This window comes from Quercus robur, chromosome 2 (genome assembly GCF_932294415.1).
Source record: "Quercus robur chromosome 2, dhQueRobu3.1, whole genome shotgun sequence".
NCBI lineage: Eukaryota > Viridiplantae > Streptophyta > Magnoliopsida > Fagales > Fagaceae > Quercus > Quercus robur.
In genome coordinates, this window is record NC_065535.1 from 8070445 (window position 1) to 8089960 (window position 19516).

Genomic DNA, 19516 nt, shown 5'->3' on the forward strand with positions numbered 1-19516 from the left:
GTTAGGGCCATGATTACGTGTAATTTTTTAATAATAGAAATTTGCCACATCATTTTTATGTTAGACACATAAGCAAAAGAAAACTGACGGAAGTTAACTATACTAAAGGCACTCTCTTTTTATATTTAAGGGTCCAATAACACTCATTTGAAACTTTTGAGACTAAAAGGAGCAAGTAAACTTTAGGGACCAATAGTGAAATTTCACCTAAAATTTAAATCTTAGGGATTAGTTTGACAATTGAATCAAGGGCCTAAACTGAATGGTGGAAAACAGCCATATACAAAAACACAAGAATATTATACAGTGCGCTGTGAGAATTGTACACTAGAGTTTTATTTAACCTATTTCGATAAAAGACACTTGAAATGCCTGTCCCAAAATCAATTTATATAGAAAAATGGATTAAATGAATGATTACATCGGGCTAAAACACCTATCTACTAAAACACAAACTATTCAGGATTTTACAAAACGCTCTTCTCTACAAGTTGGCCAGAAGATCTCTCATTTCTGAGACAGTGGGGATGTTCTCTGAGGGGTGGTAAATCTTGGCAACAAGTTGAACAAAACTTTCATACTTGTCTAGAAACTCCTTCTGGAAAAATATAAAACAACCTCCATTAGATATTAAAATCAACAAAAAAATGCTGAGCTCATTAATGGTGTACAGTGTATCCAAAATTTTGCTGATACAAACCGAATCCAAAACAGCATCTTAACTTCAATGAATACCTTATATAGATTTAATTCCTTAAAAGCCTTAAACAGATGAAGTGTAATCCAACATCAAAAACTACTTATGCGAATGTAGGATATCTACACGTTTTTATAGGTAGATAGTGGGAGAGGGGAGATGTGGGGTTTAAACCACAAATATATGGCACCACAAAGAATGTCATTACCAAGGGGTCATTACCACTGAGCCATACTAAATGGCCTAAGATATCTACTTAGCAATCTTCTTATCCCTTCATAACTACTTCATTTATTTTTTCTTAAAAATAATTTTGGAGCTGAATCCCTTCATAACTACCTCAAATCATAAGAATCAGAAAAAATAAAATAAAATAAAATAAAAAATAAAGGACAACCAAGGGAAGAGGTAAAGGAAATAAAAGTCATTTAGGAGATTCACCACCTAACATGGCCGCAAAACTATTACCATCAAGACAACAATGATTCCTACTTATGATTGAATGTATCTTTGATAGTATAGGTCACAAGATTAATGATTATTGCTAGTAGAAATTAGGTTGGTCAGGAGGTTTTCTTTTGTTCCTTTGGGCATTGCACATTTTTAGACCAATATTCCATTTCAAAATTTGGTTCCTCTACACTTTGTCCTCCAATTGATCAAAATATTAGATTTTTGAAACATCCAAATATCTATCTATCATAATGCCAAAGAACTCACAAAGGAGCCTTAAAATACTAAGCCCTGAACGTGCTTTAGAAAAGAAGATACAATTTACCTTGCATTTATCCCATAAAGAAGGCAACAGTTCCTCTGAAGTTAAATTCTTCTGCAACTTCTTATACATAGCACTGATGGACTTGTCAACCTGTATCAAAGAAGCCACAACATTATTACCAAAGCATGTTTGAAACTACGGAAGGGATAATCTAACAGTAGCCACTTACCCCAGATAAAGTGGATTTTAACATTTTCCGGAGATCCATTTTTGACAACCCAAGCTGGAATGGGATCTGAAATTCGTGAAGGCACATGATTTGAGCCATAACATCAGGGAAATTAGTAAACAAGTAGGTAATAGTAATTAAAAATAAAAAAATATAAATAAATAAAAATAAAAAAGAAGAAGAAGAAGAAGAAGAAGCTACCACCAATTAAAAGGCATAACAACCACTAGAAACAAACATTTTTTAGTTATGACATCTCTATTTAAAAGAAAACTAGAACAATATTACCTTTGTGGTGGAGCAATAAGTGCTTTCTGATGTAAGTTTTAACATGGAGAATAATACCATGGACAGTTTCGAAATTCCATTAAATAGAAGAATATGGCAGAAGTGTGTTGAATGACATTTATTACTAACAAGGTCGTACCTAGTTAGTAATAACAAGTGTGGGGGAGAGAGATGCTGATTTCTGGACTTGAACATGTGACTTGTTAATTTTGGTGGAAGGCACTTGCCATCGCATCAAGGCCCAACCTCTAATCTAATTGATGCAACATTTTTTCTTTTTCTTTTTCCTTATAGATAAGGGGATTTGACCCCTTGAACTAAACCTTACACAAGGAGACGAATGCCACTGGGCCATAAGGCCATTGGCATGCCAAACTTGCTCCATAATCCCATACGTTGAAACAATATTCTTGGAGACATGTAATATCCCTTTTAAGTTTATTAAGGATCAACTGGTCAGAAAAATTGGATATATATTAACAAACAAAAAAAAAAAGCTTTTAACTTAAACATCCCTTTTAATTTAAATTTATTTTTATAAATAAGATAACATCACTCAGACCAAGTCAGTGGCATTCATATAGTGTTTTGCTTCTATGCAAAGAACATGGGATGTTCTACAAAGCAAGTAATTTAAGATTTTCTAAGAAGCTAACAGATTGAACATGCTTAACAAATTATGAGCATAGGATGATACAATCACTAACACACTAACCTCTTCCGGCGTGATTGTGTACATCAAATCCTCGATTCTTCTAGCAAACTGGAAAAGGCGTTCAAATTGCTGCAGCATAACCCAAAAGTAAAATATTGAGGATGTGGACATTCCAAATAAAATGTCAAGGAATGCTCAAAAGTGGAAAAACTAGGAAAAAAAGGTAATGTAGGCACACTCACAGTGTAAATAATCACGCTGATATGACGAGTGCAAGCTTGCTCATAAGCTTCACTCGCCTGGTGATAAAATTTGGCTAATGTGGGCACCACATTGGCTAGGTCATACAAGCTGCACGTAACAGCTTCTAATCAGCTAAATGAACTAACTAGCGATTCCAAGCATATATTTTGCCCTTGAGAAACACTAAGAAGATCAAATTGTAACTGTGCTTGAGGAAAGGTAAACTACCTATTCTGAAAAGCTGCATAGTTTTCTAACAGAAAAATATCAGCATATTTTGGATCTGTTTGTGCAATCTTCTCCAATGTAACAAACATTATGCTAACCTGTAAAAAAACTTCCCAATGTAAGTGAGAACCAAAAATCCCTAACGCAAAAGTTCCATTAGAAAATCAAATCAACGAACCCAACATATTACATGCAATAAAATAACAAAATCAAACCAACATGCAAAATATATCATCTGCAATAATTATCATACTACCAGCAGCTCTAGTTACAGATTTGATTTGATAAAATATGTAAATAAAAAATTAAAAAAAACACTGTATTTCTTGATGCAAAAAAGGTCAGGTGGACCAAGGTTATTAACAGCACTAAAATTCTTTCATCAGTATCAGTTCTTGTCTGGGTGAAGACTTGCAAAGGATAGGTTCACCACCATCTCCCATCATCACTTATCAGCAGAAAGCCAAAAAAATATTCCTTTCAAGGAAGCCAACAGTTGATAATTAACGAATTAATACTTTAATTCATTACTGTTTTTACTATTATTATTATTATTATTTTTTAGCTATGTGATAAAATCAATACATTGTTTGATGCCCTGTAGCACTCTCTACAACAATTTCATGAGTACATGTCTGAGAAGAAAGCACTCACAAATTTTGTGTATGCTTGATCTACCAAATCCCTAGATTGTCCCTGGATGTACTGCTCCATACGCGTTGCAAGAGTTGCAAATCTATGCAAAATAATGAGGACAATTTATTAATATAATGCCTCAAAAAAAATTATTTAATGTATATAAATTTAAAATTGATATTTACAATGTAATTATACTGTACAGTCATACATGCAAAACCATTTTAATTTCCCCAATCTCTACATTAATCAATCTGATATGAGCTTTTGGACCACAAGAAAATCCCGGACCCATCAAATAGTAAGGAAACTCAAAGAAACCACATAACCTTATAAAAGAAAGGGTTCTACACCCAAAAGGTAAAATTAATTTTAAGTATGCAAAAGCCAAGGACAACTTAATCATCAAGATAATAAGTCCAGGGGGATGAACAGTCACTTTTTCCAATTTATGACACCGCATTCACAAACAGATAAAAGTGCTTCAACATCTAAGTGAACTGGTTACTTTTTTTTTTAAATAAATAAAACCTCATTTAATTCAAAGAATATTCAAATTTAACCTATGGTCTTCATTTTAGAAGCAAATTAACTTTCTTCTACAAAACCATTCTAGCAGGAGTAATATCTTCAATAATTATGTTACACTTTTTTTTGTAAAAATTTCAAACTGAGCATCAATAACAATTTAGAACATCTACTTATAAATAAATAAATAAAAATTTAGAATATTTGGGAAATATTTCTGAATCCAGTATACTTATCAAAAAAAAAAATATTTCTGAATCCAGTATGTGCAGCCTAAAATATTGACAGGCAACAGATTATTGAAATAGTTTGAGTGAACATTACCACAAAACATTTCTGCTAAATAAGAATTCCTCACTACTTCATGTATCACGATCCACAGTCAATTAATATGCAGAGATTACCAGCCTCAGTAACCATATGTTTTCAGGTTGTCAAATCAAGTTGCAAAGCATAACTACTCTTAGCTCATTACTTGCCAACTTTGTGACATCTTGGTACAAGGATATGTACACAAAGCACACCAAAATTAAGCACAAATCAAGCATCTCAAACATAATAGCAAAAGAAAACAAAGAGTAAGCATTTATCCACTCAAATAACGATTTGAGGAAACAAAGCTTGAGATCTGGAATAGATTTTTCATGTCTCTCAAAAGTCCTAGCATTTTGCTAACACTAAAGACACCACATGATACAGAGGGGAATCTTGTTCCAAATCACACTATTGCTGCTTCTACCGAACCTGCCTTGCCAACTGACTAGAAGCTCCTCCACACCCTTTGGCATAACCCACAAGACCCCAAACAAAACAAATACAATACTCAAAAGTTCTTGACGGGGCAATTAAGAAGCAGGTGGTTTATAGTTTCCCCAGTTGATTTACATATTCAATACCAGTCTATGACAAGTATGGGTCTCCTAAGGTTATCAATAGTCAAGAATTTCCCCAAAGTTGCAGTCCAAAGAAAAACTGCCACCTTAGTAGGGACTTTAGGCTTCCACAAACTTTTCCAAGGGAAGGAAGACCAGGTCAATGGGTGTCAGAGTTTATAATAGGATTTGTTACCTATCAAAAAAAAAAAGAGTAGAGTTTAATAGGATTTGACCTCAAACACATTTTATCTCTTTTTTTTTTTTAAAGTAATAATGTTTGATTGAAATAGAAGATTACTTCGTGTTCACAATGATGAACACAAAGTATTTTTAAAAATTACAAGAAATAGAAAAAAAAATTGAATAGAGTTTGAAAACTCAAAAATGGAAGTACAATGTGTAAAACCCCATGTGCGAGACCATTCAAACAAGGTACGAATCAACAAGGACTTCAATTGATTTAGAGGTCTCGCAATGTCCTCAAACATATGGCTATTCTGTTCCCTCCACGCTATATCAAATACAATGGAGTAAGATTTCAAACATCCAAATAGTGTTTCCCAAACCAATTTCTCCATCCAAATAACAGGTCTGCTACATTCAATGGCATCACCCACTGAACCTCAAACATCTTAAATACTTTACTCCACAAAGCATAAGCAACGTTAAAATGGAGCAATAAATGATCCACCATTTCACCAATACACTGACACATACAGCATCATCATCATTAGTAAGAATCTTACTCCAAGCTGATGTCCACACAAATAAAAGACACCCCCCTTGGAGCATTGACATGCCATATACTCTTCCAAGGGAATGAGTTAAAATAAGTACCACGAATAGCCTTGTAATAAGAGAAAACATCAAACGTACCACTCCCATTCTATCCCACATGACACTTGTAAGTAAATAAGGCCTAGAAAGGATTCCAATGATGTGTATCCACTCCACTCTGGTATATCGGACTAGAATAAATAAGATCTATAAAAGTTGCCATGAATTCCAGCTCCTAATCCTGAATTGTTTGGAAAAAACTTTTTTTTGATTGGTGAATTGTTTGGACAAAAATGATATCCTAGTGATGAGTTTAGTGGCCTGCCATTGATGCCTCCGTATCAAATGCTATTCAAAATAATTAAGGGAACTCCTTTAGCAGTTGTCCCCCACACCAGGAATCACGCCTCGTACAAGTTGACAGCTATTTAGAATCCTATCTTGGAGAAGTTGATCAGAGGCTAGTGGGGTGGAGGAAACTCTATCTCTCTAAAGGAGGTCGGTTGACTTTATTTAAGAGTATGCTTTTGAGCCTTCCTACTTATTAATCATCTTTGTATACTCTTCCTACAAGTGTGGCTAATAGGATTGAAAAGTTGCAAAGGGATGTTTTAAGGGGTGTTATGGGGGATATGTGGGATAGTGAATCCATCAAGACCAGGACCAGGACCATTAAGAATATTTTTATTAAAAAAAAAAAAGAAAAAAACTTTATCTATCAGCAGAAAGTTACAGAATTATAAATTCAGTACACAGAAGACTGAAAGTTAAACATATACAATGAAGATATTCCATTGCTTCTACATCTATCAGCTAACCGGAAAATGTAATGTACAAATTTCCAATTGCCATAATCACAAGAAGTTGTTAATTTGCATCAAACAAAATAAGGATAAGCAAGGTTTCTACTTTACCTGGGGATGTATGAGAGGACACCCATCTGCCTAACATTGCGCTCATTTCTTTCAATCTGGTGACAAGCTTCATCCACAAACTGCAACACAATTCACAAGTTAAATAGGTAAAGATCATGCTCTTAATGTATATGGCGATAATCTGTTTCTCCTTGAAAGTTAAATCTTACTCGACTGAACTGCATGGAAATTCTTGACTCTAGGTCACCAAGCAAGAGACGTACAAATCCCGCTGCATCGGCTTTCTGACCTGAGAGATAGCGCTCAGTGATTCCATGCATTGATATGCAACGTAAAGGATCAATCTTGTAAGCCCAGTCTACCACAGCATAAAAGTCTTCCTGAAATTCATATATATTGGCATCTTCGGTCAAAACAAAATTATCTTGCAACCTCCAAACAGTGCCTAGTACTAAACAGCAATTTTACAAGTAAAACATAGAAGACAGTAATGAAGAAGATGCAAGCCACTTAACAATCCTCATCCAACAACAACAAAGCCTTAGTCCCAAAACTTTGGGTTTAACAACATTCATCCATGTTATAGAATTTCAGCTCAGAAAAAGATATATAAAATCTTACAATTAAGGTGTTATAAAACACATGGGTTGCTTCACTCAAGTATATTTGGGTTCTCTGCCGTTGTCATTTTAAATTTTTCTAGCACAGTTCAGAGAATACTCACTTGTCCAACCATCATCCCTTCATCACCCCTTCTATTAAGTTGACAACATGGCTATCATATCCAAACATACGACCAGTAGTTAAAATTTGACCACATAAAACCCCCCTAGTCTTTAGACTTCGGAAATAGAATTGCTTATTGACTAAGATACAAAGAAGCATTTAACTTCCCTCCATACACAATTTTCATTACAATCCTAAGACCAACCAGGCACCACCATGTAAACTTAGAATCCCATTGACAGCAGCAACAACCTTGCCTGACATGGATCTCCACTGGACACCTATCAAAATTGTGCATATGATGACAAATCACCCTTCCAAAAGTAAGATTAACCACCAGGGATTACATTCCACTTCTAAGCTCCACAGTGTTCAGTCATACATGGAGATCCTGAACCTGATTGGATGATTATAATAACAGATATAACAGAAAGATTGGCTTCAAGTTTTGGCCAAAGAACAGGATCTGAATTCTAAAGTGGCATCTACAAATTAAGGAATTCTTCTCTTTCCAAAGATGCATGGAAGCTTTTTTGATGGAGTCAACATGTTATAACAAAACAAAGCAACTGCAAATAGCCAAAGGCACATGTGGGGACATGAACATAATTAAGCAGTATCTTGTGCACATTACTTGGATTCCATCAAGTAAATCCTGAAGAGATTCATTTAATGCCGCAAGCTCCGCTGAAGTTTTACCTACAAAATCAAATAATTTATTTGAAGTCACAGTTTGAAAACTAAGAGCAGCAGATCTTCAGCATACATTAGACAAACATAAACAGGAGTGACAGCAGATTGGGGGAAAATACCAGTTTTACTGTCATTGTCATCAATATCCATAATTCCCAAATCATCATCATTGGCATCATCATCATTATATCCTGTTTTATTACCATTGACAAGACCTCCTGGAGGAACAAGTGCAGGAACTTCAAAGCACATGAAGTGCGCAAAAAAAGAACTCTGCAGTTTGCACCATAAAATGGATCTTTATACTAGTATAGTTTGGATTTCAAAACATGTGTACAAAATTAGGACTCTGACCTCATCTACAAGGAGTGGGATAAAAATTGTCAGCATTTTGGCATAAGCCTCAGAGACTGTAGAAGTGTCTGCAGCATTCACATTTTGACCAGAACCTGTGGAAGCTTCCAGCCACACAGTTGGATTTCTCGACGCTTTTGTACTGGCACGAAGCTCATTGGCAAATTCACGAGCCTGTAAATGAATTATAGAAATTCGAGACCATATATTTAGAACCATCACACCAAGTTTCAGAGAAGTCAGTAAATAAATTAAAACCATAAAAGATGCAAGAGACAATTTGATCTGTAATCTTCATGGTTCCCCAAATAGTAGAATGTTGAAGATAGCAAATGCACATAATAGATTTCTCTTTTCTCAAGGTGGGAGAAGGGAAAATACGGGTTTTTCCTATATAACTGTTCAGCTTCTTAAAAATGAATGATTGCCCTGCAGAGAAAGTTGCAGTTATCAAAGAACTCAGCAAAGTCACTAAACATAAAACCATGGTTACATAGTTGACACAAAAAACCATATCAATAAAGTGTTTATAGACTTATAGGGTATTTGGGAGCCAACTGACAAATTATCTACACAGATAGAGATAGCTGGAAACTTGATTTGCTTTGTGTGGAAACTAGCTAAACTTCCTTAACTCCCACTCATATGTATAGACAGCATGGCAGTTGGAAAGAAGTACAACATACCAGACTACTGTAATATTGGTAGTTTTAACCACATGCAACATTAGCCCAGTTTCAACCATGTTTGATAAATGTTGGCCTGTCACCCAATTTTGTAGTCTACATCCGTTACAAAATTATACCATCATGGCTAGCCATACTGTACATGTCCTAAATTCTGATAGGGTATTGGTCATGCCATCCACAATAACCAATCCAGGCTATCCAGCTGCTAATATCTTCCTCTAGACAAGACAATACCCAATCTATCTAGTAGGGTTTTGTTTTGAGTAAGATGTTTTCTACAGGTGTAGATTTTTTTCTTTCAAAAAACGTTGATATTAAAATCTGTCAGATAAGACTCTTCCAGTCGGGGCAAAGATAGGATAGGTGCAGCAAAGCAGGCAAAATTGTTCCAACATCCAAGGACAATGTAACTGAAGTTTTGCAGCTGCAAACGTAAAAGTTGAAACAACTCTACACGACCAAGCAAGGCCGCTAACTGAACCCGAGGAACCACACTTGGATAGGTTCAATTCTCAAATGTTTCAATATTGAACCAGTTGACTGGTGCAGAAACCTAGCCTACCCATGATAAACCATAAGGATTACAAGAAATCATAGCATCTAAGCCTTCACTTAATGAAAAAACATAAGTAACTGAAACTTAGTTGTACAACCTTCGCACGGATAAATATTTTGAAAGTATACTAAAAAAACACAGTAAGATCAAGACGATGTTATAAAAGATTTGTGATCATTCACCTCCCGACGAAGAAGCAAGTTAAGGGAGCCACAATAAGCTTTTCTCAGTGAACCCAGGCAATTCTTATCAAGACTCTGCACATTCAAACAGGTAAAATAATAAGAAAGAAAAAAAAAAAACTTGGCATAGCATTTGAAATTTACAGCAATGTCTCAAAATGACCTTTAGATGTTGTAGAAGGCGAGCATATGTCCTGCATTTGTACCTCAAGTCAGCATGATCGGGCCTCTTCAACTGTCCCCGCTGTTCAATAAATCATAGAAGCAATACTTATAATTCCAAATTAATGAATATTATGATCACTTCCAAGATTTAAACAACATGAGGGTGGCGGGAAAAAGAGTACCTGAGAAAAGTAACTCTTGTCACTTATCATGAAATCCACCAAGCTGGCAAAGTAGTTGCTCAAGAACTCAGAAGCTCTCCTGACAAATGTGCTTTTCAACTTTTCAAGTTCTGCTCGCTTCTCTCTAACCTGTGAGAGTTTCAGCTACTATCATTAAAATGAGCCAGTTTTGCAGAATAAAGATATTCAAAAAGACTTTCTATGCTAGAAGTCATAAAGAATGGCATTTACAATGAAAGTAAGAAATTAAGTCATAATTGGGTTCATTCTTGAATCCCACAATTGGTATGGTACATTTACCCGCTAGGCAGCTACTATAAATATGCTGCCAAGATGCTCACATTTGATGTAGGAACCAAGATTACAGAGAAACTTGTAATAGGGTACATATTCATAACTAAAAATTTGAATGATGAAAAAAAAAAGAAAAAGAGGCAAGAATTCCTGGGTCTATCTGCTGTGGAGTACAGACCTTCTGTAGGTCTAAAGGGATGGAAGTAAAGGGAAAGTTGTAGGTTGGGTCACAGGATTCTCTTGGCAACAAGTATCTTGAGGACTTTTGACAGGCTAGGATTAGGATTTAATGGTGGAGAAAGATTGGTCAAAGTTAGGGATTTAGGGTTTTGGTTTGATGGCAAAACAAGGAACAAAACTTAGGATCTGTTTGGATACCGTTTATTGCTGAAAACTGAAAACTAAAAACATTGTAACAAAATAATTTTTAAATGTATGAATAATTCTTTGGTAGTAAACAGTATTTTGGGATTGTTTGGGAGCTATTTGATGGATGGCAGGTCTAGGGCTCTAAGATTTGGATTTTGAGGGAAAGATGGGAACACCATTCAGGTCTGGGTTTGCCAGAATAAGATTGAAAGTGCTGGAAATTTTTTGCTATGTAATAAACTTCATAGAAAAAAGAAAAAAGGTTTGACCCTCGTAAACATGGAGTATATAAGAATATATCCGGGGGAAAAAAACAACAAAATGTTTTCTATGCAATTTTAATATAACAATAGAATCATGAAAACTCAAAGAAGAAACGGGTTTCACAGCCTTCGTCGACTCAAAGAAAATCAAATATAATTGCTTCAAATCCTCCATCGTTAACTCCCTTCCTTCAAATGTCCACCCATTCTGCTCCCACCAAATAAACGACATCAACCAATGAAGAATAATTTTCAAATTGAAACCCTTCTTATTGGATGATAATGATACTTCCCAGATATAGAAATTCTTGATCAACAGAGGAACAATATCCAACTCTCCAAAGCTTCATGTATTCCTCACCATCCTTTCCAACATGCCCACAGTTCAATCCCGTCTGTGGCATCACCCAAGAAACACCTACAAAGCAGTGTGAAATGTAGGAAACTAAAGGTCTTTACACATGCAACACCAATCCATAACCACAATACCCCTTTTATGAAAGTTGTCTATGGTAATCTTGCCCCTTGCTGCTGTCCAAACAAATTAGTTCACCCTTGGTGGTGCTTTAGCTCTCCAAAAACTTCTCCATGGAATATAACTATGACCCTATCACCTAGTTTTCCCTACGCATCGCACCTAGAGTTTCCTTAGATCACACCTTGGAGAGATTGCATCAAACAAACCTCAGCAGCATAATTGCTGCAAAACTCTCTTGAAACGTGTTCATTATTGAATTAATAGCATTGATCAAATTATGGTAAACTAAAGCTTATGGAGGAATACTAGGCCAGGTTGGGAGATATTTGCAACCTACATTCAGTATATGGTGGACGAAGGGTAAGGTTCTAGCCTATGTTGCATGGACACGGACACGGATACGGACACGACACGGACACGGACACGAGGATACGGCAATTTTTGAAAAATAAGGACACGACACGGCGGGGACACGGCGGTTAAATAATTAATTAAATTTTATATTTAGGATATTTTTTAATATTTTTAGACATAAAATACATTTATGTCTAGAATTTAAATTATATTAGAATTATAAATAAGTAAACTAACGCCAAAAATAGTACAATAATACACATAAAATATTTAGAGTACAAATCAAAAGTTTAAATATGTTACGTTCAAATACTAATACTAAAAATAATAGTCAAAATAATAATATAAATTATTTTCTTTTGGACCAATGGCATATCAAAGAAATCAAGACTGACATATGGTACTCAATAGTTAAAATTTGAAATTGAATGTTTGAAACTGGCTTTCACGTGGGGTTGGCAGAAGACCCACAAAACAAAGAGGAAATATAAAAAAATATTAGAAAAGTTAAAATGAACGAAAAAGAAAAAGAAAACGTAAATGAAGCAGAAGAAGAAGAAGGCATCTGGGTGAGAGAGCAAAGAAAAAGAAAAAGAAAAAGAAGCAGAAGAAGAAGAAGAAGAAGAAGAAGAAGGAGAGAGGAGGAGCTCGCCGATCGGCCCGATCTAGCTCCGGCAAGCGACGGAGGGCAGCGGCAGCAGCAGCGGGCAGAGGTCAGAGGTCAGACATCTGTGATTTTTCTTTTTTTTTTTCACTGCTAGCGTGTCGGAGCCGCGTCGGAGCCGTGTCGGCGGCGTGTCGGAGAAGCGAAAAAAAAAAAAAAAAGAGACACTCGCCGGACACCGGAATCCGACGAGTCGTACCCGTTCCGGTGTCCGACACGTGTCCGACACCGACACGACGCCAAAAATGGCGTGTCCGTGCAACCTAGGTTCTAGCATGGCATATGGTGTGGAAATCAAGCATTGCAGGAGTTGTTGCTGGAGTTGTATCTGTTCGTTCCTATTTGGAAATACCGAATGTTGGAGAATTCGACTGAGGAATATCAGATTTATACATGATTTTAATGATTGGAGAATGGAATCAATAGCATCTATGTTTCAAAATAATTTATATTTCAATGTCCCAAATGAAGGGCGTTAGAATTATGATTAAGTGATTAAATTTATCATTTCCTAACAACTTAAGCTTTTGGGAGAATTGGTAATTTAACATAGTGTCAAAGCAGGAAATCCTAAGTTCGATCCCTATCTTTAATCTACTTCTCATTTAAAATGTTAAAAATCCCACATGTTAGGCCCTCACTTATTACAAGTTAGGCCCAGATGTGAGGAGGAGTGTTAAATTTTGGTTAAGTAATTAAATTCACCATTTCCTAAAAACCTAAGCTTTTGGGAGAATTGCTTATTTAACAGAGGGCTTGAGGTGGAAGCTGACTACTAGTGGTAAGTTCAATGTTCAATTGTATTATGAAACTTTAAGAGGCGCCACTAGAGTAAGTTTCCCTTGGAAGAGCATTTGGTGCACTAAAACTCCAAAAAGAGTTACATTTTTTATGTGGATAGAGGCATGGGAAAGAATTTTGACATGCAACAAGCTTTCCAAGAGAGGCGAAATTTTGGAAAATTAGTGTTGTATGTGCAATAGTAGTGATGAAATTATGGATCATTTGCTGCTGCATTGTATAGTCACCCATAAGTTGCAGGTTTTTTTTATTTTATATTTTTGTGTTAGTCCTACTTATCTAGAACAAAGTTCTACTGGCTCATAATTTTTTTAAAAAAGAAAAAAGATGATAAACAAAGAAAATGGCAGAGTACATACAGCTCGCATGTTTGCATAGGTAGAATCCAAATTAGGTACTTCAAGGCCACGTAAAGCACCAGTTAACCACTCACATGCTTCAATATTTTGAAGCATGCGGGCTTCATCAAATGAACCTCCCGTCAAACATGCTGCATACTACAACCAAGGAAATGTCATCAGAAAGACCAAAAACAAGTTGTTCAAACTCAAACTAGTAATCCAATTGGAGAAAGTACCTCTGAAGGCACACGCAATCGTTCAAGAAGCTTATCAAGTTCCTCAATGAGAGCTTTGTTATTCACAGATTGCATCTCCAAATTGTTATTGCGGGTTTCTATCTGGACACGAGTTAACAATATTTTCAAAATCATGCTAAATACATAAAATTGAGAAGTAAAAACAGAATTTAGGATTAAAAAAAATTAGCCGTGTAAGTAACATGGCATATAGAACAATCACTTTTTCAACAAACCCTAACAGAATAATTATTTAGCAATTCAAATCAGATCCAGTAGTGGCAGCATAACTGCTTTTTTTTATCAACAAAATTACCACCATAAAAGATTTTTCTGCAACTATAATTGGAAAGTGAAAATAAACATGTATGGGACATAAATAATTTATATTGAGAGAGAGAGAGAGAGAGAAACTAGAACACATGGAATGATCAACATCCTTATTAAAATAAATTTTAATGCCAAGACAAAACACGGCCTTGACCAATATATATGTATGAACAGCTATGTTTTCTGGGAAGAAAGGAGGGGAGGCAAGGAAACTTTTTTTTTTTTTTTTTTTTTTTGAAATAAATAATAAAACTTCATTGAATGAAACTAATCAACTACAAAGAGCCAAAGCACACAGGAAGTGTGCTGAGGTAAACCTGAAAACAAACAAAACTAAGATGCAAGAAAAGTACAACTATCAAGTAAAGCAGGCAAGGAAGTAAAAGTGAAAACACTCAAAGCCATTGTCGACCCAAGCAAAGTATGGAAAAAGATAGTTTCAGGTCTTGAGTTGAACTTTTGGTTCCTTCATAAATTAGAGCATTCCTCTCCCACCAAATACCACACATTTCTATATTTACTTAACTTACCCGGCCAGCTAGAGCAAGGAAACATTTTTATAACACATAACAACAAGCTAGACAAATAAATGGTGGGCACAATAAGTATGTTGAAGTCCTTACCGACTCAATGTCCTCTCTCATGTGTCTAAGCTTCACATTAAAGATGCCTAACCATTCATCCATATCATCAACACAATTTGTGGCTGACTCAAGCCCATGCAATACCTGCAAGACCAACAATCAAAAAATAAATCACAATACATATCTGTCAACTTAAAGGACTTAATAAAGGAAAAACATAAACAGCACAACCATTCATCAAGTTCTCTAAAATGAGAACAAAAATTACCTCATCTATCAAAGGTTCACTTTCCAAAATGGCATGCACATTTGCTGCTTCCAAAGCCAGAAGCTCTCGCTTCAGCCTTTCGGAAAATGCCTCCGCCTCACCAATTCCCATGACATAACTGCAAATCATTTTTTAAGAAATATAACTAAAAAGGTGGTGCCACGGTGACAATTTGTCTTTCTTTCTAGTACTAACTGCAATTGGCATTTAAGGACATAAAAGAGTAAAATTATAACACTAAACTCTCAACAACTTCTTCATCAACCTAGAAAAATTTGGTAGCAATCAACTGTTCCTTCTTCAACAAGAACATGAAGCCCAACTCAAGCTCTAGGTCTACCAAGCTTTTTGGACCTTAATGCAATTAAAAGAAAAGAAAATAAGATCCTGCAAAGCTTCAACGGAAAAGAAAATAGATAAAAAAGAATGTGGCCCACTTGGCACTTTCATTAAGTACAAAATGACTTTGATATGGATACTTCTTGAAAACTGCAGGGTCAACCAATGCCGACAGAATCACAAGACAAACTCTATACAAAATCTCTATGGCTAACAATGATTATTCAAATAAAACCTTGCATTGAAAAGAAACATTGAACCCCAAAAATGAAATCTGAATTTCAGTGGCCGAACCCCAAGAAATTAGTGTATCCATTAAAAACAAGAAAGGATGGAAAGAATGCAATCAATGCAGTCTTCCTCCTTTCATCAGACCCTAGGTTGACGTCAATGCATACCTTGGCTAGCTCACACATGTCTAACCCATTTCCAAATATCAGTGGCACGAAATTGTCAAGGACCTTAAAACCTTTTTCTTCTCATATAATGGAATTTCAATAGTCTAGTAAAATTGATATATATCTCAACTTGACCAAATAACAATCAACAATAGTCATTCTTTATCAAATATCAATGAGACATCCCAAATTAACCAAACAACAATATAAGCCACAATTAAATAGATCCGATTCAGATCAAAGAATGCAAGCAATACGTACGTGCCCAAAAGAGCCTCCATATCCTCCTCCTCAGCCTGAGAAACAAGTTCTTTTTCAACGGTCACTTTCAAGTCACTTTCAGTCACTGTTGCCACAACAGGCCCGTCAGTTAGGTTCCTTTGAGTACTAACTGAGGGTGTGTTTTCCTATTCAGTGAAAAATTAAATGAAAGGGTTGTTAGATTGTGAATCCACATAAAAAATCAAACAGGTAGAACATCATTATACGCACCTTCGCCCAAAGAGCCATCTCCACAACATCTATTCCAACTACTTTAGGAAGACGACCCAGTACATCTTTACAGATGTTTAAGATACAAAGTAAAAGGCGGTTCCTACAAGAAAAGGTCCAAATCAATAATTAGCTACATGATAACACTATAAAAGAGCATATCAAATCAAAAACCTATGCTATAATCCCAAAATAGTGCAAGAAAATTAACACTTGCATTTTCTAAAGAGAGAGATTCTAGAGAGGGGGGGGGGGGGAGAGTAGAGAAAGAGAGGGAATTCACACCTCAATCCAAATTCAAGAAATTTTACTATCAATCTATCTTTTTACAATGCATGTACATGGATATTTATAGCCTAGGAGTTAGCTATTGTTGATGACATCATCCATAACTAACATTTATCACATGCTAGAATACAATTATAACATATTAATCACATGCAAGACTTAATAAAGCACATGACTTCTACTTCTAACAACTTCCTAAAATCTAGCTTGTGCATGTGCCATTAACTAATTTTCCCTCCAATTTTCAAATACCACAACAAACTTGGCACGTGTGGATTTAGCTACAATTATCATATGGCACATGTGAAATTCAGCCCTTAGGCTTGGCTGGCCTTGTACCATGTCACTCCCTCGTGCCATGTCACCATGCCGCATCATCATCCATGTTATGAGTTATACTCCTACATCAATATTTTTAAGAGTGCATTGCTCCCATCATATTTACCTGTCATCAATATTGCGCATGGTCCACTGAGGTGGAGTAACACTTTGGCTTCTGAGGTTATCAAAACCCTATAAGAAGTTTGGTTAGAAGCTAAAAGACAAAAGAATGTGTGTACATAATCAGAATCCAAATGTAATATAGAGTAAGAGATTTAACATTACCAGTGTAAACGTACATCCACTGGGGTCATTTGCTATAACCTCCACTTTTGATAGATGTTTTAACTTGTACAACTTTGCAGGCTGCAAATGAAAGAAATTTTTTTCAAAAGTTATAATAAAATAGATCATTAGCAAAAAAATAAAATTTTACAGAAAATCATGAATAGGTAGGAAATGATGCAACTCATTTTCAATAGTTCTATTAACCAACTCATTACTGGCGATTATATTTCCTATCTTTTTCTATTTTATTTGAGTCGATCAGAATTGAAATTGCTTGCAAGATTTTGTTAGATCACACAAGCCTACAAATTGCCACAGCCAGCCTCATGTGCCTAAACATATAATCATGCCAGCCAACAAGTCAGTGTGGCAATGATCACACCTATACTGGGCTTTGGTGGAGTTTTGAGTTCCTATTACTGAATCTCCATTCACTATTAACCTTATAAATTTTGAAAACATTTTGAAAATTTTCCGAATATGAAAAAATATAAGAAATTCAATGTTTACCTCAAGAACTCCTCCAGTTGAATACTTCATGACTCGAAGAAAAGCTTTTATCCGCTGACCTTTTGATTTTGCTGCACAAACCACACACAATCACTAACAATGCCACACAAATTAAATACCAGAACCTAATCCTAGGAATCAATTTAATAAGCTGTTAATCATATATGACAATGTACACCCATGTGGGGGTATATGTATATTACCTAAATCTATAACTTTTCATTTATCTAGATAAATTTCAGACCGTAACCAAATCTCACGGTACCTTTCAATCAAGATGGAAAGCTCAAATTACACCTATTATGCATCAATTTTAAACTTTTATGTTAAGTACATATATACCCAAATCCTTAAATTTCAAAAGTGCATTGGCAGTATTTAAAGTAATACTAACCAGTGCCAATATGATCCTCATCAATACCAGTGTTGCGAAAAAAAATTCACCAAAACTAACAATTTTAACTTTTTACAGAATCATCCAATCAATAAGAACCACGGAAATCTAAAAGAATTACAATTAGGAGTATAATAGTTTATTAATTAAACTCATTCTCGCTTTCGACATTCAAAAACTAATTGAATTTCGATGAATGAGATAATCACATAGGTCAGAGGCTTTGGTAGTATTTAAAGTAATATTAAAGTGCTTCTGTTTAGTACAAACCGGGGACGATTTCGGTCCAATTCTTATGGTTCCCATTTTGATTAAAATGCTGCAACAAAGTTTACAACTTCACTTGTACAATACATATATCTAACACTGGCATCGATGTGGAAACCAATCCAAGAGAGTGAGGATCCAAAACTAGAATCATCCAAACAATAAGAACCATTGAAATCTAAAAGAATCACAGCAATTGATAATTTTAACTTCATTATTTTAAGCTGAAGATGAAACTCAATTTCGCTTTTCGACATTCAAAAAACTAAATGAATTTTCGATGAATCAGATAGAGAGAGAGAGAGAGAGAGAGAGATACGAACTTGAGAGAGCGAGAACCCTAGGTTTGGCCATTTGGCGGCCGAGTTTGCCGGATTTGCCCCAGATCCCTCGGCTCTTGGCGACGCGGATCGACATCACGATCTTCTGCTTGGTGCCTTCGATTGCGGCCTCGCAAGCTCGCCGCAGCTCATCGTCGTCCGCGCTCGATTTCGCCATTTCCTGATTTCGATTTCAACTTTTTCTGGTATATGATTCAGATTTCACAGAGAGAGAGAGAGAGATAAACACACAACACAGATGATGAAGGTGGAAAATGTCGGAATGAATGAAAATTGAAAAGTACAAATTAAATTTCGTTAACGTAATCAATGGGTCGGTGTTTTGGGCCTACGGGTTCGATCTATACGTATCAAACCCGGGTGAATTTTGTTGCAGAGAAACAATATTTTTTTTATAACGGTTAAAAAAATATATCTTAAAAGGAGAAACTTTCTCCTATCAAAAATACACTTTCCCCTTTTGGGTTGTTTTTCATTTTTATTCTTTTTTACGCTTTAAAATTTTTATTTTGACTATTTATGTTTAATTCTAATATCAAATCATCTCTATCTTACCCTTCATTTAATAAAAATAGTTCAGTGCATACATCTAGTTCGGTC

At 35.5% G+C, this 19516-nt stretch overlaps 1 protein-coding gene across 1 annotated transcript; it reads right to left on the reverse strand.

The window, feature by feature from the left end:
- Positions 1 to 281: 281 nt before the first annotated feature.
- Positions 282 to 19295, reverse strand: LOC126712165 (exocyst complex component SEC3A). The gene is made up of 25 exons (XM_050411377.1): positions 18899 to 19295; positions 17915 to 17985; positions 17402 to 17482; positions 17241 to 17308; positions 16508 to 16610; positions 16277 to 16422; positions 15279 to 15396; positions 15050 to 15154; positions 14097 to 14198; positions 13879 to 14016; positions 10297 to 10425; positions 10113 to 10193; positions 9950 to 10024; positions 8523 to 8696; positions 8288 to 8441; positions 8110 to 8174; positions 6959 to 7129; positions 6789 to 6868; positions 3713 to 3794; positions 3059 to 3156; positions 2830 to 2938; positions 2648 to 2716; positions 1645 to 1710; positions 1476 to 1565; positions 282 to 598 (listed from the first exon to the last, which is right to left on the reverse strand). Exons 1-25 carry the CDS (start codon positions 19071 to 19073, stop codon positions 485 to 487), a joined length of 2664 nt encoding a protein of 887 aa, XP_050267334.1. The 5' UTR covers positions 19074 to 19295; the 3' UTR covers positions 282 to 484.
- Positions 19296 to 19516: the final 221 nt, after the last annotated feature.

Bases quoted from the DNA above. Each gene is read 5' to 3' on its own strand.
- LOC126712165 (XM_050411377.1), bottom strand. From the start codon at position 19,073: ATGGCGAAATCGAGCGCGGACGACGATGAGCTGCGGCGAGCTTGCGAG. The intron at 14,199-15,049 runs GTAAGGACTTCA...ACTCGTGTCCAG, and splicing joins TGAGAGAGGACATTGAGTCG to ATAGAAACCCGCAATAACAA. The intron at 2,717-2,829 runs GTGAGTGTGCCT...GTTATGCTGCAG, and splicing joins TCAGCGTGATTATTTACACT to CAATTTGAACGCCTTTTCCA.